At 41.0% G+C, this 23179-nt stretch overlaps 1 protein-coding gene and 1 long non-coding RNA gene across 5 annotated transcripts in view; both read left to right on the top strand.

Annotated features, from left to right (window-relative positions):
* Dlc1 (DLC1 Rho GTPase activating protein) overlaps positions 1–3502 on the top strand; it is a 381773-nt gene extending 378271 nt beyond the window's left edge. For all 4 annotated transcript variants that reach the window (XM_013521500.1, XM_013521501.1, XM_005398346.2 and 1 more), the window contains one exon: positions 986–3502. In XM_013521500.1, coding sequence (XP_013376954.1) covers positions 986–1106 — 121 coding nt within the window. In that variant the 3' untranslated portion in view covers positions 1107–3502. The remainder of the gene's footprint in view (positions 1–985) is intronic.
* Positions 3503–21624: 18122 nt separating this feature from the next.
* On the top strand, positions 21625–22530 carry LOC106150060. The gene is made up of 2 exons (XR_001236631.1): positions 21625–21752; positions 22298–22530. It is a non-coding gene; the product is annotated as an uncharacterized LOC106150060 (long non-coding RNA).
* The last annotated feature ends 649 nt before the right edge of the window (positions 22531–23179 follow it).

A 23179-nucleotide genomic window follows, 5' to 3' on the forward strand; every position in this document is an offset into this window, starting at 1 on the left:
ATTCTAAATTTTTGATAGAGAGGTCCCATGAAAAAGATTCACACTTTCTGTGTGGTGCAAAGAATGACTTACACAAACATGTCACTGTATCTTGGTGGCTTCACTAAGAGCGGTGCTGCTAAAGCAACTCCTTTATGTATGCTGGTCTTTGTGGACCACTGCCTAACCTAGATTCTTTAGAAAAATTGGTACTAAACCAATGCAAATTTGGTGGTTCTATCCTGAATTTAAATGCCACAGGATGTTGTATTTTCTGCATTCGAACTAGCAAGCAGATGTTTCTCATTTTATTCAAAAGTGTTTGAATAGTGTGGAGTGAAGTTTTAGTAATTGATTAGGCCTATGTCCCATGCTGTGAATGAACATATATTTATATCAGAAAATGAGTAGAAAGCAGCAATAAAGTCAAAAAAGTTGAATTTTTGAAAACTCTAGAAACTGTCTCCCATGTTAAATGAGTTTTTTTTGAAATCTTCCCATCTCACTAGCTCTTCACATATCCATGTGATCTGTTTCTATGGCTTAAGCCCAAGCCTTTATGGAGCAGTTTCATCCAATATCTATGACCAATATGTGGTTCCTTGGAAATTTCTAGTTTCAAATACAATGGACATGACAGAAGATCACTTGGAGATAAATTAATAACCTTTACTTTTACATTGTCTTCATCAAAAAATGGAAGGGGAGGGGGCTGGGGATTTAGCTCAGCGGCAAAAGCACCTGCCTGGCAAGCGCAAGGTCATGAGTTCGGTTCCCGGTACCAGAGAAAAACCAAAAGAAAAAAAAAAATGGAAGGGGAGCCTTGGGGGTGTAGCTCTGTGGTACAGCACTTCTGTAGCATGCGCAAGGCCCTGAGTCCAAGCCCCAGCACCAAAGAGGGAGAGGGAGAGAGAGAGAAATGGGATGTATTCATGATTGCTTTCACCTTTACTTCAGCGTTCTCTAGCTTAAATAAATCACCATTTTTTTTTTCTTTCTCCAATAGGGGCCACATGCCAGAGTGGTACACCAAATCCTTTGGACATTTGTGTGCAGCCGAAGTGGTAAAGATCCGAGACTCCTTCAGTAATCAGAACAGTGAAACCAAGGACAGCAAATCTAGGTGATTACTGAGGCAAAGCATCTGTATCCACCTGGGTGATGTCCTAGAACCTTGCCAGTCCTTGGAAAAATCGGTCTGTGTCTGATCCTGAAATAAATCCAAGTTGGAGTGTAGAAATTGACTCTAGCCATTTGATACATTTTTAAAGCTGCTTCCTGTTTGTTTTAGGTCTAAGTTCTAGACCTTGACTGGAATATATAAGACTGTGCAAAAGAGAAATGTACTTGTATTCTTATTCAAATTGCTTCTGAGAAGCAAAACTCTAAAAACATTATGGAAGATAATGAAGATACTTCATTTTGTTGTGATATCAGTGTATGTGTACCTATGTCATGTATTTGCAGTGTGTTGCGGGACTGGTGTATCCACTGGAATAGTTGGTACTCTGACATGTTTTCTCACTGAGATGAGCAAAGAAAGGTTTGCACAGAGGAGTGTGAATGTGTGTTTGTCACGGGTTGAATGGCATAGATGTGTAAGTTGGAATGCAGTGTCTGGCACACTGAGATGCCTCTGGGAAGCATGTTGATGCACCAGGCTCAGTTTAACCTGGACTATCTGACTACCCATGGATTCATTCAGAAAGGACCCGACACCCCTGTCCATTTATTTTTTTCCAGGTTGTTAAGCACATTCTTTCTCCGTCAACCTCTTCTCTCCCTTAAAAAACAATTGTACATTATTTTGATACTTATTTCAAATGCAGTTTGTTTCTAGACTTGGTTGCAGCAATTGAGATGTAGCGTTAGCCAGTAAAGACTAGTTCAGAGATGAATGCCCTCCTCTCCATCATTACTGGCTCCAAAGTATAGGTTTTGTTTTTAAATGAATAGTAAAAACTAAACACTCAAAAATTTATTCCTGAATTAAACAGCAAAATCTTCCATCTGTTGAAATTCTTGTATTTTCATGTTTATAGCATAAGCTCTTTAAGACACTATGCACATTATGCATAAGAACGTAGGAAACTCTCTCCCAGTGAAATCTCTGTAAATTTAATTTAAGCCTGGCCTTTTTTTTTTGGTAGCTGTTAACAGCATTCCTGCAAACTGCACATATTTATTAATTGGGGTCCATCCTTATCAGCAAACAGATTTTCTAGACTTTTTATTTTGTTTTCTCTATATCTCTTTTTATTTTCCTTCATAATGCCCTTGAAATATATGTTAGTAATAAAGGGAAGTAGTAATCGTACTGAAAGAAAATAGCTCAGTGTTTTGGAAGGGTGGTCTTTATACAGGTTTTACTGGAATGGGCAAGGTTGACTTGAGACAGTATTAGTAAATTTATTTTGTATGGATCAGAAGTGAATAATATGTATGAATGAGAGTTGTAAGAAGGATTTTTATTTTGTTATAATGTATTTTAGTTACCATTGTCAGTGTTATTTCAGAGGTTCTTTGAAGAATTTGGGGGGTCAGACTAGAGTTTTAAAATTTGAGTATTTTGGATATCAGTGTTCCTTGTGAAGATACACTTATATATTCAATTTTGATGGCTTCCAGATTTGTAAGATTGTATGTTGTATATACCATTCTATTAAGAAACATGTACACATGTCTGTCCACTCTGCTTTCAGACATAGATAAAGCATGATAAAGATTATTATTTAAAATATATTTGTATTTATACCTCAGATATTCTTTTGGGTTTTGTACCTCAAGGCTTTTTTCTCCTTTATTGTAAATACACTTTACATGAATATAGTCTAAGTGAAAAAATAAATAAGAGGAAGAAGTTTATAATTTGCTCTATATCTGTACAGAGTATAACCAGTAAGTGCACTATTAAATGTTTAACATAAGGGAAAAGAGTCTGGCCTGCTTTCCTTTGTATTGCATCTTACTTCCACCTCTTAGAAGCACAGATTGCAAAGTGTAGGAACATAAGCATCAACTGAAATCAAAAGATTTACTGAAGAAAAAATTGGATCGTGAATCATTCCAAGGCCAAACTACCACTGAGCCACTCATCAAAACAGGAAATCCTGGTGAAGGTTCAGGAAGCGAGACTGTCTCCAAACAAAGGTCCTGTTAGGGAATCATGCTGAGAAAGTTCTGAGAATAAGCAGAGGCAAAGCAAAGATGCTGGTAAGCAAAGCCGAGGTCTCAGATTCATTCCACAAAAAGTCTCTTTCCCACTGCTTAGCTTCCCAGTTGTAAGAATGCTGTACATCTTTGACAAGAAAAGAATTCAAAGGCTGGGAACATTTTCAAAAACTCAGTTGATGTCACCTACTGTGCTGTATCATCACGACTTACCCCTGTGACTAACTGCCTAGATTGTAAGCTCTTTGAGGGCAGGCGGCGCATCCCCTACATGTCTTTATAATCCCCTACAGCAGCTGTCAATGTTTTGTACTTGGAAGCACCTAATAAATTTATTATTTGCTGAAGTGAACTGGTTGCATTAGCTACTGTTATTTCAAGGGGAGAGAATGTAGGTTGCCATAGTGCCTTCGGGCTCACTTTGGCTCCTCGCTGCCCCACTTGAGATCACACAGGTTGGAAATCGTTAAATCTCTGAGATCCTGTAGTTGAAACTGAAAACAGGGCAGTGATAGCATGCATACTAATTCTAAATTAAAACAGTTCTTTGGGGTGGTTTCGTTTTATTTTGCTTTTTGATGGTTGTGCTGGAGATCAAGCCCAGGTCACGCGTGCTAGGCAAGCACGGGGCACTGAACCACGCCCACAGCCGCTCCCTAATGGGATTTTAACCAGTATCACCTTATGAGCCCTGGGATAGCCACGTTGGACGAGGTTTTATTTCCACACTTTTTTTGGAGTAGAAAGGTGGGAACAACCCAACCTCATAATTTTTAAAGATACACATGTGCCAAAGGCATGCGGTTATTTTTTTAAGCTCTGCCTCCAGCCCTGGTTTCTTCAGAACTCTTTAAAATGCAGATCAAAAAGTCTTAGGCCAGAATAACCCATCTTTTACTTGCCCAGAGAACCTTGAAAGCCTAAATTACTCACAGTTTGTACACATATCACTCTCAGGATAGAGTAGATCATCTGATAGGCACTCACTGTGGTTTCCGATTGCTTTTGACCCACCATCAATACACTTAGTGAGTTCTTCTGCACTGAAGTCTTCCCTCACAGATTACTAACGTACAAATGATGATGCATGTGATGTAGTCAGCAAGGACAGGTTCTTGGCCCCTCACGACAGAGAGATAAGGTCTTCACTGGACAAAGCTCAAGGCAGTTGTCACACAAAGCATCCTACCTAGCAATTTGTAAATGAATAAATTGGTACCATCAGCAGCATCTTCAGTAAGAGTTTCTTTTTGTTTCAGGGCTGCGGAGACAAGTGAGATTTTTGAAAAGTAAAATCCAGAGAAAACCTGAGGAAGCTAATGATCCAAAACTGGTGCTTTCCAGACTTACTGGGTGGACATGCAGAGAGCTGGTGTGGGATTTCATAGCCACATTCCTGTGTTTTTACACAGCTTTTATTAACTTTTTGTACACATTTAAGCCTGAAGCATGGTTCTTTTCACCATTTTATGGCCAGAAGATTGTCTACAGAGTTAGTGACAAACCAAAGTCCTCACATCCAAACAAAGTAGAACTGTGATTCTAGTTGAAGTCCACTACCCCAGGCCACCTAGCCTTTACTAATCACTTCCTCAAAAGGAGGCAAAGCTCTCAGAACCAATTCACTGTGGCTTATGTATCAGAAGAGCTATGAAAATGCAGTTCTATAGGTATTACTGGAGATCAAAACAGCCACTTGTTATTCTGTCATCTCATTACTGAGTTAATTAAGGAAAAATTAAATAAGTCAAGACAAATTATGAGGCAAAAGCGTCATTTAGGGTCGCTAGTGAAATAATTTGTAGTTCTTTCCAGTAAATTGAATAAATGACTTCAAATATACAAAGACTCCCTTTATCCTTGTAAAACCTAGAAGGGCATCATCATTCTCTCCACTGGCAGGCACAGACCAACTAACATGTCTCACTGTAACCCTCCGATCCGACATTTCTTTGTGGGTACAAGGGAACATCAACTTATCTTGTAGCCCAGCACCATAATTCTGGTCTTCTGACTGCAATGCCTCAGTGTCTTTCCACCACACCAGAATATTATCAAGTCCCACTAAGATATATGATGGTGCTGCAGAAAGCAAGGGCTGTGCAACTAGGAAGAAGCCTTAGTGAAAACTAAGCAGAACTGAGCCCAGCTGCTATAACTCACCTGCCTGTTGAAGCATACATTAATGATTTGAAAGCAGAAATCCTAAATAGTGAGATCATGGCATGCATGTCATCTTGGTGTTCTATCAGGATGAAAGTTGCCTAACACATTTAAATTCCACTTATTCCATTTGCCTAAGGAATGCAAATTATGACAGACCTAAAGAGCCTGTGGCAGGAGAAGCTCAGGTAGGTCTGCAAGGTGCACAGTGGCAGTAAGTTCAGGCCCATTCTTGAGCGGATGATCAGTCTTTTGCAGGCAGGGAGTTTGCAAAATCATGTTAGCAGCTGTAACCCAAAGTAATTACCCATGGTGTATATACACAGTTCCCACAGGAGCAGCCAGTTTGCCTGTCTGGACCCAAGGCTATGCTGACACCTACAGCATAACACCTCTTTGCAGAGATTTTTTTTTTTTTTAAATCTGATAGGACTTTAAAAAAGGGAAGAGGGCATGTCAGGGCTAGAACAGTTACTACTCATGGGGGATTCTCATTTCCTTCTTTTCTATTAAGACACAAAAGAGCTTAGAAAGGAAGAGACTTTTCTTAAGACCAATGATTGGGGGTGGGGCTAGTATGTGTATATCTTACACTGGCTTTAAACTTGCTGTGTAGCCCAGGCTGGCCTTGAAAATATGATCTTGGCCTGGTTCTGAAAAAGGCATTCACCAATCATGATGAGTGATTTAACTCCCATAAAAATAGTCTGATTCCAATTGTTTCAGAAAGCTATGTGGGTTATGGATAGGTTTTTGTTGCTGTCTTTAGTTCTTTAGTTGTTGTTTTTGTTGTTGTCTTTTTAGTCTTTTTAGTTTAGTTTTCAGTGATGGAGGTTGACCCCAGGGCCTTGCACATGGTAGGCAAATGGTCTACCACTAAGCCATCTCTATTCCTGGTTCTAGGTACTTTTAAAATACAGACTTGTTTGGTCAGAGAATGAATGAACCTGTTGACAGCTGCAATCAAACCACTTGTATACATTGTCCATAATGTGCCAGGGAATAAGATGTACACTCTAAGGCAATTAATGTTTCATTTAAATTTCAGGAGTCCTGTGAAGGAAAGTGTACTAGCTCAACTTCATAGGTGAAAAAGTCCTAACAAGACAGGAAAGCTTTGAGAAATAAAATAGCTATATAATATTTGCAAGGGACTCAAGAAATTCTGGAGCTGCACTTACAACATTGTACTCTGAGTGCAGTGGCCCCGTCTACCCTGTCTAGTGTAGTAACCACCAGTACGTGTACTTGTTGAACATTTAAAGCATGGCCAAGTGTGACAGATGAGCTGAATTCTATTTTAATATAATTTTATTTATTTAAATTTGAGTAGGTGCATAGGGCTAGAGGCAATTGTACTGGACAGTGCAGAGGTCCACAGAAAGATCTAAGAGTATTTCCAAACAGTTCGGTACTTGCCTCCTCATTTCTGCTTATAATCATCTTTTAAAAGAAATAAAAAATGTAGTAAATAATAGTAAAAATACGACTTGCTGTATTTCAGGTCAAATATACCCACTCAGCAGCCCACCAACTGCAAGGCTAATGCTGCATTTCCTTTACCCCATGGCTATTTTGGGGTTTCACAAGCTTGAGTTAGATGCCCTCTTTGCTTTGCTGCAAAAGATGTGTGTACCTCCAAACCAGAGATAAAGATGCTGTTGATCTGAAAGGATGTCTACTAATTCAGAATATTTTCCTTGGCTTGCTGTATGCAAGCGGACATTGCTGTCCCAATAACTCCCAGTTGTCCCTATTTTGATTGTGCTAGTAGCTTCATAACCTGGCCACTGGTGACACATTAGTGAGACTAGCCATTCATCAGCAGCTGTCAGAGATCATAGACTTTTTCACTGAAGTGAGTTCAGGGTCCAGGTGCTATGGTTTAGATATTTTGGGGAGGGGGATACTGAACATTGAATACAGGGCCTTTGCATTGAGCGTAAACTTAGCTCTTTATTTTTTTAATTTTTTATTCTGAGATAAGGTCTGACTAATTTGCTAAGTTGTCCAGGTTGAATTCAAACTTGAGATCCTCCTGCCTCAATCTCTCAAAATGTTGGGATTACAAGGGTACACCATCATGCCCAGCTGCTCCTAGAATCTTAATGTCCCACAAAGACTCACATGTTAAATGCTCCTAGAGAGTGCTCCTGGGAGATAGTAGATACTTTTAAAAGGTGGGGCCTAGTGAGAGCTGGGAGTTGCCCTTAAAAGGGATCACAGGACCCCAGCTCCTTCCTCTTTCTTTCACATCATAGTCATGAGATGAGCAGCTTTGCTCCCCCCACACTCCCACCATGATGCACTGCTACAGGTCCAGAACAAAAGAGTCAATCTGTCTTGGACTAAAATCTCCAAAGCTATGAGCCACAAACCTCATATGTCCAAAGCTATATCCCACAAACCTTTCCAAACCTTTCATCTTTATACATTGATTTGCTTAGGTATTTTGCTGCAGAAACAAAAGCCTGATTAACACACCAGGTTTTGTAACAAGATGTTTGCACACAACAGCTGACAGTGACAAGGCTGAGGCAAAGACACATCTTCCACAGTCTACCCAGTTCCTAGCTTTTTCCCTTAGGAGGCTGAGACGGGAGGATCATTGTGAGTTCTAGACCAGCCTGGGCTACAAAGTGAGAACCTGTCTCAAAAAGATAAATAAATAAATAAATAAATAAATAAATAAATAAATAAATAAATAAATAAGTAAATATAGGGTAACCTACAGCCTGTAGCTCACTGCAGTCTCTGTCCTCCCCAGCACTTGTTGCAGAGGTGAATGGCTGAGGAAACAGGGAGATTTAACATCTGTTTCAGAGAAACAAGATTCCCTTACTTCCAGGGCTAATGGAGTGAACTGTCTTCCAATAACAAAGTTGACTGAGTTCGCTTTTGTTGCAGTGTTCCAAAATGTAAACATGAATAGATTGATAATGAGATTTCAAGGAAGCAGGAAATTCAAAGTTCACAGTCTTTAAGGATTACTGAAGTGAGAAAAAAAAAAAAGAGAGAGAGAGAGAGAAAGAAACTCCCTGGAACTATGGGAAATCTTGAAATATCTCAGAGAGCTGGAGACTATTTCACCCTATGACCCAAAAATGCTCCAATGTATCTAGGGGAAAGGAAGGAAGATGCTAGATTTTCAGAGGAAAGCCAACCTGCTTAGGAAGGCAAGATGCAGATAGTACTTGTGGGGGTTGCTTTAGGGTTTTTTTTCATGTTGATTTGGTTTTGTGTTGAACTATTTAATGTCACCAATACTCTTTGATCTGAGTAATCTCTGCTATGGTGCTACCACAGGTATTTCCAGGTGGCCTTGGCACCCTGAGGATGCACCAGTCGTATCCAGGATTTCTCATTTTGCATGAATGGCTTCAGCGCACAGTTCAGCATGAGGTCTGACTGCCTTTCGCAGGACCAATGGCCATTTAAATTTTAGGATCACACTTTTCAGCGACTTTGGAACCAGTAGCCTTTCATGCTATCGCAGACCTAACAGAATAAGAAAGTGGCTTCACAGACTGATAACTGTATTTATTTGTTTTCATCCACTTTTTGACTTTCTCTGGTCCTAAATCCATTTTACCGTAAGCAAAGTACAAATGGAGATAAAATCAGGAAATATAAGGAACAGTGCCTCCAAATAAACAAAACCCTCATTTAAGCGGCAGAAGAAGAAAGGAGCAGCATAGGTGGGAAGCAAACAGAAGAAGGTGCAGTGCAGAGTTTCCCATTACCACAATACACCCGCAGAAACGTCTGCAGCCTGGATCACACCTCTGCGTTCAGAGACTCCCAAGGGCCAGGCTCCTTGTCTTAGGTTGCCTTGTGGAATACAATTTCTTATTTCACTCTTCACACTAACCTCTTCGCCTCCCCTTTTCTCAGTTTCTCGATATTTGAGCTCTTCTCACCCTGGCCCCTGTTTTTTCACACAAACACCTCTTTTCTCTCCTGTGACTTTCTCTCTGGATTCCTTTAAACCAGCTTTCTGACTCCAACATCCTATGTCAGTCTCCCAGGTGGCCCACACCCTGTGCCCTGTGTCTCCTTCCACTCCTTCTCTTCTCACCCCTTTCTTCTCACACACCTCCCTCGGTATACCCTCTCTATCCTGCAGCACCCCCACCAAAAAAAACAAACAAAACACCATGAAAACAAAGCATGCTTAACATAGTTTCTTAGGCTTTCCTTGATTTGCAAAGTGGAACACTCACTTTGTATTTTTCCTGTTTCTATTAACTTTGAAGTATTTAGCCCATCTCTGCTAGGAGGGCTAAGGAATTCTTCATCTTGTGCCTCTTTTGCAATGGAGAGCTATTGAAGGTTGCTACAGAGGGTCTATTATGGGGGTGATAAGATGATGAGTAGAGAGCTAATGGATCACTCAAAAAGTGAGACAGAGAAAGAGCACTATAAGGTGATAGTTAGACATAACTACATACTTAGAGAGCCACATAAGTTGAAATACTAAGCAAATTTCCCAATGGAGTGGGGTATACCAGATGCAGTATTGGGGAGATACACAGAGTATCTAAATCTGGGGTCAGGAAAGAGAAGCTAAAGAAGTCTCTTGGTGTGTAAGAGACGTGGAGACCATGGAGTTAGAAAATACTGAACTGGATGAGACTTTTAAAATGGACAAATTCAAACATCTCATTTGCCAGAAGTAGAAGCAGGCTTTAGCCCTGATGCTTTATTTATTTATTTTTTTGACTAAAACATAGCCTGTTTTATTTTTTCCAAATACAGATACAGAAGTTGGCATACTTTGCAAATAGTGCTTCAAAGCAACATTTCTGTATACAGCACCTTCTGTTCTAATAGCATGTGAACATTGATATGCATCCACAGTGCAATGTTGGCTCATCAAAGATCCACCTTGCATACTCATCATTTATTTTAAAAAAGCAGAATGATGAGTCAAACCAGAACTTTTTGTCAAGTCAGTTTTTTATAGGTGGACAGTTTTTCTCAAAAGACAAAAAGGTTAGGCAGTGCACATATGTCTAAATGGTATCAGCAATGTTAGCAAATAACAGTTTGCAGGGCTCCAACTTGGAGTTGATTCCCCTTGCCTCAGAAATTGGGAATGGAACCCCTCAACATGCAATAAAGTGTGTTAGAAGACAGGGTTGAATAAGAGTAGTCACCAGGAGGGCCTTGAGGGTTTTTCCCAGTAAAAGAGAAGATGAATGCTTTAAGATTTTCTAACCTCTCACTCTGCCAAGGCCCAACTCCTTACCAGCCATTGTTGCCATCTCTACTTTCAACCTCTGTACTCACCTAAAGCTACACATGTCCACTGGGCTCACTGAAACAGGTATATCTTCAAGATTAATGTTTCCAGAAACCATTGAAACAGACCAGAAGTGCCTGACTCTCTCCTTTTTAGCCTAAGGTGGTGGGAGCTTTGGCTGGTAACCTTCATGCCCCTCCCCTTTTCCCTTTGCTCTCCCTTAGGCCCTGGAGGACTGACTGGGACAACTTGCCCCAGTGTCCAGTGTCCTCCTGCCACTCCTAGAGTTACTCTCTAGGCTCCTTTGACAGGAAGTGTAGCTCAGCTATCAGCCTTGGTGTTCCTCCCCACTCCTTTACCTCCTGACCCTGCCACCTCTTTGAAGAAATGGTAAGGAAATTACCTCTAAAGTGATAAACATCAGTGAGGGATCCAGGCCTATGATTCACATCCCCAACCTTCCCAAACTCTGGCAAGCTGTAATTACTACAGATAGCCTCTCTGAAGTTTCCCTGGTTTGGGTCCTAGAATTTTTGCAGATATGTGACAGCTGTCAGTCAAGCAGCTTGTATCGCTTGATGTTTTGCTGAACCGGCTTCAGTTATTCTGGATGCCCTGCATCCATGCTGGGAGGTGTCTATGCTGACTGCAGGGGATTTGAATTTGAACCAACCAGTGGAATTAAAATTGGACCACTCAGTAAGGCTTGAGTTCAGAGAAATCTGGACCAATTGGCATACTTGAATATGGGCCTATCACAGACCTGCGACTGTTTTATAAGCAGCTTCCCCATCACATTTAAGGGCTCACTTATGTGCAGTGGTGCCCTATGCTGCAGCCTCATTCCAACAGTCCTGTAAATCCCCTGGAGTGCTGTGTGCTTGGAAGGCCCTGTAAATCTAGTCAGGGTTCTTATCCTGAGTAGTATGGACAGAGAGGTCCTTTAAAAGAAAAAGTTATAAACACTTGAAGCTGTTAGCCCCAAAGAGCTCCAGAGATCAGCATCCAATGAAGATGAATGATAAGAAAGCAGAAACTGAAGTGGTCTTGTGATGGCATTTGGCACTAACTGGGGTTAACTAGCGGCATCAGGGCCAATAGCAGAGGTGCAGTTTGCCTATTCATGATTTATATTGAATTGAACAAAAGAACCCTCAATTGCTTGGTCAGCCCCCATACTGGTGAGTACCACATCTGTCAGTGCAAATAAACATGGATCAAAGATATCTTTTAAATAGTATGTATACTGAATATGTACAGGCATTTTCCTATCATCATTCCTTAAACAAAACTACAACTATCTGCATAGCATTTACATTGCATTATCACAATATTAAGTGAAATAAATCAGACACACAAGCTAACACATTGCATGATTTCCTCTTATATGAGAAACTCAAATCATAAATAAAGAACAAAATAAAGGATAGCTAATAGGAGGTAGGGAGATAGATCTTTCTCAAATGGGCAGTGGATCAAAGATGAAGGGAAGGAAGAAGAGAGAGGAGAACAGGGGAAGGAGGGGAGAAAGGGGATGGAAAAAGGAATTAAAATGTGTTATTTACATGTATCAAATCCATAAAAGTAATGTAAACATTATGCATTGGATGTACTAACAAAAATAAATTTTATTTATCTGAATGAAGAAAATTTGAGAAAAGAAAAAAAATCAAGAGGGAATCTATACAGGTTGTGTGCAAACACTATACCATTTTATTTAAAGGACTTGAGCATTCATGGAATTTGGTATCTGAGGAAGGGCCTGGAATTGGTATGCCTTTGTCTTAGTTACTTTTCTGTTGTTGTTGTTGTGGGACAAAATGCCTGATACCCAAAATTAGGAAGGAAAAGTTTATTTAGCTCACAGTTTGTGAATGTTTCAGTTCATTCTTGGCTGGCTCCAAGGCAGAGTGGCACATGGCAGAGGGCAACAGTTCATGGTGGCAGAGGACAGCAAAAGCAACAAGAGCAAAAAGGGAGACGGAGAGAGTAACCCTCTTTCCCTCCCTTATGTTGGCTGGTGCAGCACTCACACCCATAATCCCAGCATTGAACCATTAATCAGTCAAAAACTCTAGAAGCCTATGTATGAGGCTTTGGCAGGGGGAGACATCTAGACACAAACCATAACAGCCCTTGATACCGAGGGATGACTTTATTCATTAGGTCACATGAATAATTGTTCACTAAAGCTAGTAGTCTCCAAAACCTACCCAGTTTTTCCATGCTTTATTTTATTTAATGTTCACCACAAACCCCATAAAATTGAAGTCATTTTTATTTCATATTACAAATGAGGAAGACAGGTACCTCTTGGTTAAATTTCCTGGTTTTCCCCATGAAAGAAGCCATGGGAATACACCCTGGCACGTGGTAAGCACTTGGTGTCTGTTAGCTGCTTTTGTTTATGTTTTTGTTTTTGTACTACAGGCCATATCTTGTGGCAGGTGGTGGCACAGACTTTGGAACAAGAGTCTCCAGGATCAAACCACAGTTTATGTCAGCTGTGTGATCTAGAGAAACCATTACTCAAGCTCAGTTCTCAGTCATATCTGTAAAATACAGAAAATACTAGCAAAGAAATCAGAACACAGCAGAAGTACTATGTAAGTATTATTATATCTATTTCTTATTCTTTCCTAAGCAACTGCCTAAAATAAACTACATGCGTATATAAGATAAATGTTAATTAAATTAACATCATACAAGCATGGGTAGCCAGACTCTGTGAACAAGGTAATCAAGGTCTGGCAGATACCTTTCCTTGTGATGTCTCTGGACTTTAGCAATGTTGACCCCAGATTTCTACTTAGCTAATCATTCAACACACATTGTTAAATACCAGCTATCCTCCAACAGAGGAAAACCACAGAAATGTATTTCCGCTCTTGACTTGGAGGTGCTTATAGTCTTTCCAAGAAGACAAACCATTTCAAGAATAAAGGCTGTCCTAAAATGTCCCTCCACCCAGAGCCCCAGAGAAAGAGATACAGCTGAATGCTGAAGGATGATAGGAGGATAAGGGAGGGGCTGAAGGCATTCCTGGGAGGAGCAGTCTGAGAGACTGGCATTCTGGAGGAGTCTGGTCTGAGGTGACAGAACAGGAGTCTCAACGTGGCTGGAGGGGACACTGTAGAATGTGCCACAGGAGCAGGGCCTGGATAGGTTCTAAAGAACCTGAATGGCACCCAAAGTCAAGGGGAAGCTTGGAAACCTTTGACAGAGAGGAACAATAAAATTGATCTGATTTTTGGGGAGGAAAGCCTCCAAGTGTTGTGGAGGCTGGGTTCAACGGACAGGATTAAGGCAGGGAAAACAGTGTGGAGTCCCTCAACCACAAAAGATCCTGAGAGCCTGAGCCAGGAGATTGCCCTTGAGATGACAGAGAAAGGGGCTTAGGAACAAAGATAATTGGAAGTGGGATCCACAGCACTTGATAACAGTCCTCCGGGGGTGGGAGATTGGTGGCAAGGCTTGCATTATGGCTTAACTTGATGGTTTAGGTTTCCAAACCCCCTAGCTCATTGGAGACATTGAATTTTTTTTTTTTTTTGGTTTTTCTCCGGTACCGGGAACCGAACTCACAACCTTGCGCTTGCCAGGCAGGCGCTTTTGCCGCTAAGCTAAATCCCCAGCCCTGGAGACATTGAATTTTATCTGTGAATTTCTTCAATGCAGGGCTGAAGGTCTCGTGGAGAAAGAGCATGGAATCAAGAATGGCTGGAGTCAGTAGAAAACAGTTACCTGGAGTAAACTTGCACGTCCATTACAACATCAGAAACTGTCCTCAGCTACCTTATGTTCAGACACAGTTAGTTCACCAAGCTAGCGTTCTCCAGAGAACAGAACTGGTTGCTTATGTCAGTATCTTCTAACTCAAAAACAGGACCAAGAAAAGGCCAAGGCAAGTCACGTCCTAGCATAATAAGGCTCTCTGAATGAACTGAAGTGCTTTGTTGATTTGATAAGAAGTGGTGTTCCTCACAGTTTTGTGTCGTTGGTCTTTGGGATAATCAGAAGCTTTAATCACATGTGGTTTTGGTAAATTGTAAGAAAACAAGTTAGGTTTGCTTAATCGATGCATTTTAGCAGACATTTGTTTTCCAAATGTGAAGTCTCTGGAGATTTAAAAACAAACAAAAGGGAATTAGCGGACAGCCTGGGTGGTGGGGAGATTGGGAGCTTACTTTGAGTGCTCAGCCCTTAGTTCTTGTTCTTGTCAAAGAGTTGGGCACCACCCAGCAGTGCCACGGGCACCTTCTGTGGTGAACCAGGGAGTCCTTTTGGCTAAAACATCCAAACATTTCAGTGCGAGAGGTGAGTGGAAAATTTTAAGTCCTGCCTCTGTAATAGCAAATGATCCTTCACGGGAAAGTCCCTCTGAAGAGCCCCCCAGGGTGCCTGCGTTGCACCGCATTATTTTGTAATTGTCTGGGCTGCCTTTTGCTTTGTTTTGTTTTGATTTGTTTTGGTGCTGGTCTGGGCCTGCTACTAAACTGTAATCTCTGTAAAGGCAAACATTACCTTCCTCCTATCTGTCTCCAGCACTTAACGCAGTCCCTGGCATCATTTCAGAGCTCCAGAAATGTGAGAACCAGAACCCTGACAATCTGCTTTACAATGAGACTTCCCTCTGAAGGCAGAAGATGAAGAAGAGCACATAATTTCCCACCATTGATGTTCCACATCTGGGCTCAGGAAAACAGGAGCAAAGAGGATGACCCCTGGTCTTGGTCGACTGAATGAAGGAAGCTCTTCCCGGATGTGAGGGAGTGCCTTAGTCTGTTTTCAGTTGCTACAACAGAATGCCTGGGATTGGGTGATTTTATTTTGCCACACAGTTCTGGAGGCTGGAGCGTCCAAGGGCATAGTGTAGCATCTGCTTGCTTTAGGTGAGGGGCTCCTGCTGTTTTGATCCTTGGCAGAATGTGAGTGAGTCCCCATGGAAGAGAAAAAAGTGCTTCACGCCCACAATAGTTAACTCATTGCTGCAAGAAAGGCATTAACCAATTTATGAGGAATCCAGCCCTGTACCACAAAACCTCTCACTAGGGCTCACCTCTCAACACTGCCACACTGAGGAACTAAATTTTCAACCAGTGAACTTTGGAGGGACACATTTAAACCATAACAGATACCATCCCTGCAGAACAACCACAGACATCTACTAACACAAGGCTTTAGGGTGTACAATTAATACCAGGTGTGGCTTTTGCTGACTTGGAGCCTCTGTTCAGTTAGGAAAACAAAATACAACAGTCCAAGTGAGTACCTTAAAGAAAGGTGCAAGAGTAGAGAGGGAGCTAGAGTCTAAACTCTCTCTTCTTGTTGTCTATTGGGACCTTGCAAGACAAGAAATCTAAATATGCATTTATTCTGATGAAATCAGTAGAGCCTGAAGGAAATTTTTAATTAGGGTAAGAATTTTAGGCAGTATTTTCATTGGATATTCCCCTCTCCTCTCTCTCTCCTTCTCTCTCTCTCTCTCTCTCTCTGTCTTTCTTCTAGAAAAAACTTCAATGCATACAAGGTGTGTTCCTTTCCGCTTGTAATTAAGATCTCATTCTTCCACAGCTTTAACAGACCTGTAAGTAATTGCCTTGCAGTTCTTGGCAAATTACTCTTCAAATTACTCTGACCATTTTCTTTGAGGACTCTGCCTCCCATGTGTCCTAGTAGATCACTGTACCTCAGCTGACTTCTCAAGTCACTCAGCTACTCACTTATGCAGGCACCGTTCCTTTAAAACATAATAAATGGTGTGGTTGGGAGAGTAACTCAGAGTGACCTCACCCTGTATCTGCCTAGCATGGGCAAGGCCTTGGGTTCCGTTCCAACACTGCCAAAACAAAATAACAATAACAACAAAATAATTCACAGCAAAGTCTAAAGAAGACAGTTATGTCATGCAGCACAAACTGCTCACAAATAGATATCCAAGCTTCTAAAAAGAGGCTATCCTTTAAGTCTTAACTTTCGGCTATCTGTCCATGCTGGACAGGAAATATATTGCACATAATTTAATCACTACCGTCAGTTTTCCTACATTTCTCTTTTCCAGATAAAAAAGCCCTGTTCTCACACCCCCTCATTTTTACCTAGTGCATCACCTCTGGGACAAACTAGAAAGAATGAAGGGACTTCTTTTGGCTCCAATAATGTGGGAAGTACAAATGGATATACTAGGTCAAAGGGTGAGGTTTTAGGTTTAGACTCCAATTGCTACTAACCCCACTCCTAAGCACATTTAAGTATTTCCAAATATATACTGCCAGGGCCACGGGAAAGCTGCTTCCCAAGGGATTCTGGGATCCTACTGAGCCAGGACCACTAGGATGGATGAGTCTCTTTAAGCAAATCCTCAGCATGCGTGTGATAGTGTATCATCTGATTTTTATTTTCTTCTGCCTTTTTACTAACATATTAATTGTACATAATATTAATGTGATTCAGTATGCTTCTACACATATGTACAGTATCCATTGGTACCTTCCTACCATCCATCTTGCACTCTCACACCTCCCCCACCCAGCAACTCCATAGTTTCTCTCCACTAATCACCATTATAATTTAGAGTCAACATTATGAGGCAAACAAGTACTACTAAAAATAAAAAATTATTTAATTAAAAAATTTAAATATCAAGTTAAAATGGATCAAAGACCTTAATGTAAAACCTGAAACTCTAAAATTACTAGATAAAAACATAGGAGAAACAGTTCAAGATATTGGTATAGGCAGTGATTTTCTGAATAGGACCCTGGAAACACAGGAAACAAAAGCAAAAATCGGCAAGTGGAATTACACCGAACGAGAAGGCTGCAAAGCAAGAGAAACAACAGTGAAAAGAAAACCTACAGAATTGGGGGAAATATTTTTCTTCTGCAGAGTATTAATAACCAGATCATTAAACAGTACTCAAAACACAATAAGTACCTATTAACCCAAGAAAAAATAGGCAAATAATCTGAACAGACAATTTTCAAAAGAAAAAATACAAATGGCCAATAAATATATAAAAAGTACTTCATATCAGTAGCTGTCAGGGAAATTCAAGTCAAAACTATAATGAGATTCCTTCTCATCCCAGGTAGAATGGCTGTTACTAAACTAACAAAAATAACACATTCTGGCAAGGATGTAGAGCAAAAGGAACAAATATATATTATTGGCAGGAATGAAATTAGTACAGCCACTATGAAAAACAATATGGAGGAGCCTTAGAAAGCCATTGGATCAGTGTTCAGCATTATCTTTTAGCTCCCCATCGGTCTCAGGCGTACCTGGCTGCTCAGAAGCCTGCACAGGCTCTAGTCTGAGGCTAATGGTGCTTGAGGACACTCAACTCCATGACTCCTTTGATGTTATTCCCCAGGGAAAATCCACATTGTAAGATCAAATGCTAAGTGGTTGGTTTACTTTTTTGGTCTCTAGGATAACTTCTGACTCACTCAAGGGTTTTAAGGCATGGGTTTAACTGTGCTACACTGACAGCTCTGAGATGTATGCCTCTGTAGGAAGAAGGGTAGACAACAGTACACCTCTGGTACCCGGCATTTCTCTCTTAATTAATATTTCACACACGACTACACTTTTGAGAGCAGTAAGCCCTAGTAGTTAGGGTTGATAGCACATGGTTAGTGAGAAAATAAAGTGGGACCAAAATTCTAGGGTAAACGTAAAGGACTTGAGATACCTCTTATACTCAGGGCTTAGGGGGAACAAGGATAGGCATTGCTGGATTTTTCCATGGGTTGGTGGATATGAGCTTTGAAAAGTTTCTAGGATGGAAACACCTCTAGAATAAAGCTCTGGCTTGTTCATGACCGGGGTGAACTCTGACTACTTCCTGAAACAATTCTTAGCTTTGCCTTCAGATCCTTCCTTCTCCACAGCAGCTTAGTATTTCCAAGGTCTATAGCCTGTCCTCCAAGCATCGCACAGCATGCCATGTTTCCCCCACTGAATTGAGGTCTTCCTACTGTCATCCAGAAGCTGGGCAAGAAAGAACATGAGATGGGCCATGTCAAAATTACTCATTCCATTCTCTCTTCTTAGTACTTTCACTTTTTTCTCTGGATATGGCCAGGCATCAAAAAAAAAAAAAAAAATTCTAGACACTTGTTCTAGTAAATTCTAAACACAATTAGGTTCCAAATGAAAACACAGAGTTGCCTTTGCATCTGGGAGACTCCAAAAGCCAGGGCCAGAAGCAGGTAAGTTGGTATGAGGATGGGCTCTACTTAGGTTGTGGGGCACATCTACCCTCCATGTCCACTCTAAGAAACTTCTTGTTAAAAAAAGGACTCATAAGGCTTCAGAAAGCCTTTTCTGCCCTCAGTTTGTTTACACAAATGACTTTATTTCCCCTCTCACTGCATTGCCCATAACCATACACACACATTTTTGAGACGGGCACCTCAGAATCGAATTTAAAGCCCAACAGCTGTAGGGTGCCCATGGTCTGTCAGTTGAGTTGTGTTATTTTTCAGACCTTGCCCACCTATCCTGCTAGTCTTTCTTCTCCTGATTTTTGCTTCTGCTTTGGTTATACCCTGTATCAAATCCCTTCTGGATATTAGGGTGTCATAATCAACATAGAAAGTGTTTAAAGTGTTCAGCCTCAGAGTTGTTCATCCAAGCCATAAGTGGGACAGACCCTTTATTTTGTCTTGTCTTCTTCTGATGACTCTTCCTTTTTACCCTTTACATTTCAATAAAACTATCCAAGAACTAGTATTTCAAGTTGGAGTGTATGGGGGACATATTTGTTGAATGAGTAACAGAAGACAAAAATCTTTAAAGGGAGGAAATTGATTTTACCCTACAGTTCAGAGATTCCTTCCAAACACATCCATTATCTGAGCTCCCAGCTTCCTGATCCCAGCAGATGATCTGAGTTTGTTTTCCCTTATAAGCTCCCTGTACTTTGGACACTGTTAAAAAGAGTAGGTCCTGTTATGCCTGTTTCACCCTCTTTGGAAGGAGTCTGAACATACTATGTAATAGGGAAGGGCTAGCATTTTTTTAAAATATAGGGACACATAGTAAATATTTTAGATTTTTGTATTTCACTATAGCCAGTTCTCATTGTTTATAGATTCTATATTTTCAAATTAGGCTGCTTACTAAAATTTACCTGTAACCCCAAAATTAATACTCAAGGTACCTTTAGACACAGGTTGGACAGGGAGAAAAATGTGACCTATCTCACAGCGGTGTCTGTAGCCAAAAATGAACAAGGTAGCGCTGGATCTTATTTCAACTGTTAGAGTGTAAATAAGTATCCTCCTCAGGGATTGTTTAGTTTCTTTTCTTTCTTCCTCTTTTTTTTTTTTGTATTTTTGTTAGACTTTTGTTGTTCAAAACAGTCCCCAAGCATAGTACTAAAGTACCGTATAGTGTTTCTAAGTATAAGAGGACTGTGATGTAGTCATACATCATAGTGGATGAAATACTTTGTGGATAAAATTCTTGTGTTACGGAAGCTTCATTCAGGCATGAATTTCCAGTGCTGTTGGCCAGGAATTCCACGTTAATGAGCCAAAGGTAAGTGGTAAACAAGGTACCTTTAAACATCAACAAACATAAAATAAGTTTATGTATTGATCAGCTGACAAAAATGTGACCAGATTTCACAGGATATTAATCTTGTGTTTTGCCTAGGAGCAATGGCTCAGTACTTGCTAATTCAGTATTTATGGTGACTTTGTTAGAGCGAGAACTAACTGAATTCACCTATGTAATTGAAGTGGGAAAGCAGCTGGAAACATAAATAAGTATGGCTGTGTTCCAATAAAACTCCTTATGTAACCTGAAACACAGAGCATATAACGTCAGGAAAGAATATTCTTTTGGGTCCCCACTCCCTTCAACCATTTAAAAATGTAAAGACCAACTTTAACTCACTAGCCTATAAAACTAGTGATGGGCTGGACGAGGCTCATGAGCCATTATTTGCCAATTTCTTCTGGTCACACAACCTCTTTTCTTTTTTTTGTTTTGTTTTGTTTTGTTTTGTTTTCCGGTACCGGGAACCAAACTCACGACCTTACACTTTCCAGGCAGGCGCTGTGCAGATGAGCTAAATCCCCAGCCCCACAACCTTTTTTCAATCAATTGCATTGCTTAGACACCAAACTGCAGTTACTTAGACAGACCCATGATATTGATCTCCAAAAGTCTCTGCTGTCCCAGGAACACACTCTGATGGTGCCTGAGAATATCTGTGAAGTCCGACGCTGTGAAATAAAGGTAGCAGTCATGACGTCGGAGTCTAGAGAGCTGGCTCAAAAGCCAGTCTACTATTTCTTAGGTGTTTTACTTGGGGCAGTTTTTCTAAGCCTCATGTACAGCCGTATGATGCTTAACAATGTGGCTACATCTGAGATACGTGTCACTAGACAAGCTTTTCACTGGGGCCAGAATAGCATGTACTTACGCAAACCTATGTAGTCACTGACTGGGACTCTTCCTGCCACCAGGAGATGCAGTAAACGGGAGATGTGCTAGGCTGCTGCAGTAACAGGACATACTGTTTTACTGTTTTACAGTAAACTAATTTCTCTTCCTTTTGTTTTGTTGTTTGTTTTGGTGTGCGTGTGTGTGTGTGTGTGTGTGTGTGTGTGTGGTAGTAGAGACTAACCCCAGGGCCTTCTCACGGAGCTAGAACCCAAGATTTTTTTTATTGTTTTGTTGTGAGACAGGGACTCACCAAATCACTAAGTTGCCCAGTATGGACTTGGATTTGTGATCCTTCTGCTTCAGCCTCTGAGACAGCTGGGATTCTGTGCAGGGGCCACGACATACTTTTGCTTTTGTAAGTAAAAAGATGACAATATAAAATATGAATACAAACTATAATAAATACACAAACTGGTAACAGTTGTTTACAATGATTATCAAGAATAACATACAGTGATAACTGTACATGTTTACTTTCATACCTTTGGCAGAACACTAGATTTGTTTACAACCAACATCACAACAAACACATAGCAATTCCTTATGCTGTGACGTCATTTCCCCTACGCTCTCACTAAGGGATAGGGATTTTTCAGCTCCGTTACAGCATTGTTGTTCACGTGGTCTGCTGTTAACCGAAGCATCGCGTCTGCAGAAGACAGCGAAGGGAAACCCGAAAATCTGCCCCAGCTACAGTGCAGGGTAAATGCCCAGCAGGCAGGCGCTGCAGGTGAGTCTCCAAACCCCTCTCCACTCACACCCTTGGCGAGGTAAGCAGCTGGACCTCCACCTTTGGAGATCATCCAAGTCTAACACAAATGCTCAAATCTCATTCTTTTCTACCTTTTTTGGAAAATTTCAGGGATCGGAGCTATCTTGCAGTGTAACTGAAAAATCGAGCAGAAATAAAGTCTGTAACCCCCGCTTCTTTCAGCTCACAGAACACACCAGAGAACAGGGGAGCCGCCCCCAGTTCGTCCCACCCTTGTTTAGACTGATGTCAATCAGATAATTTTCAGGCAGGGTACAGAAACCTGCTGGTGAGAAACTTCTCAAGTGTCACTGCTTACAAAGAGGAAAGAAAATAGAAAACTCTGTTTATTGTCCTGACCTAGAAGATAACATCGCTTTGCCCTTTCCTTTTGTTTGAGGTTAGGTATGGAGCATTCCTTGAAAGTTATTTAAAAGAAAGTTTCTCAGATCTTTTTTCTCTAACAAATTGTGTCTTCATTCAAAATCGATTACCTTCAGTAACAATGGTAATTAACATTATAGGAAGCAACGTGAGTTTTCTCATCTGTAAAACTGAAATAATGACCCAGTCTGTCTAAAATGGAACCGGAGGAAGATGATATGAGACCTACGATTGTACACCGGTTTCTTCATGCAGAATATTATAACTGCTCTCGACCTCAGCCCTGTGTAGGAATGACCTTATTAAATAAACCACTGATATGCTGAACTTGCTTGCAGAAAAATAAAAAATAAAAAACATGATTTGTACCCAATGTAGGAGTGTTGCAGTTCTCATTACATCTCAGTAAGCACTGTTTTTAAAATCTTCAATTCAGTGCATGCGTAAATAATAGATGACAAAAATAAGTCAACACTTTGATCCCAGGGAACTTATGGCACTTTACAGATGCGGTCTCATTAATTTTTGAAGAGTAGGAATGCAGCGTTCATGTGGGTGCAACAAATTCTTAGTCTAAGCTCCCAAGGCACTGGTGAGTTTGCACGTCTTGCCTGGAGACCAGAGAAGGAATTCTGCTCACCGCAGATGAACGTCAGTCACCCCTTGGGCCTGTGCAGGGGCACGAGGCGGGGTCGCCCCGGGGCTGAGCCTTGGGCCGGCGCTTCCCAGACGAGGGTGCAGTCACGTAGCCCCGGGCCGCAGGAGGTCGACCTGAGAACCGCAGGGACTTTTGAAGAACATCATTTACCTTAGGTTTATCTGAGAGTTTCTGACCCTACCTTAGTTATAATTTACTAGTAATGGATAGAAAACAGAAAAGTGGCACTTTCCTTATTTTTCAAAGACAGGTATTACTGAGTGACAGATACCAGGCTTCTCCAGTACGTGAAGTTTTGTGTTGCTCGGCAGATAAGGAACCGAGGCTGGGACGCTCCCCACCGCGCAGCTCCTCTTTCTCTCCC

This window comes from Chinchilla lanigera, unplaced genomic scaffold (assembly GCF_000276665.1).
Source record: "Chinchilla lanigera isolate Chin_1 unplaced genomic scaffold, ChiLan1.0 scaffold00062, whole genome shotgun sequence".
Taxonomy (NCBI): Eukaryota; Metazoa; Chordata; class Mammalia; order Rodentia; family Chinchillidae; genus Chinchilla; species Chinchilla lanigera.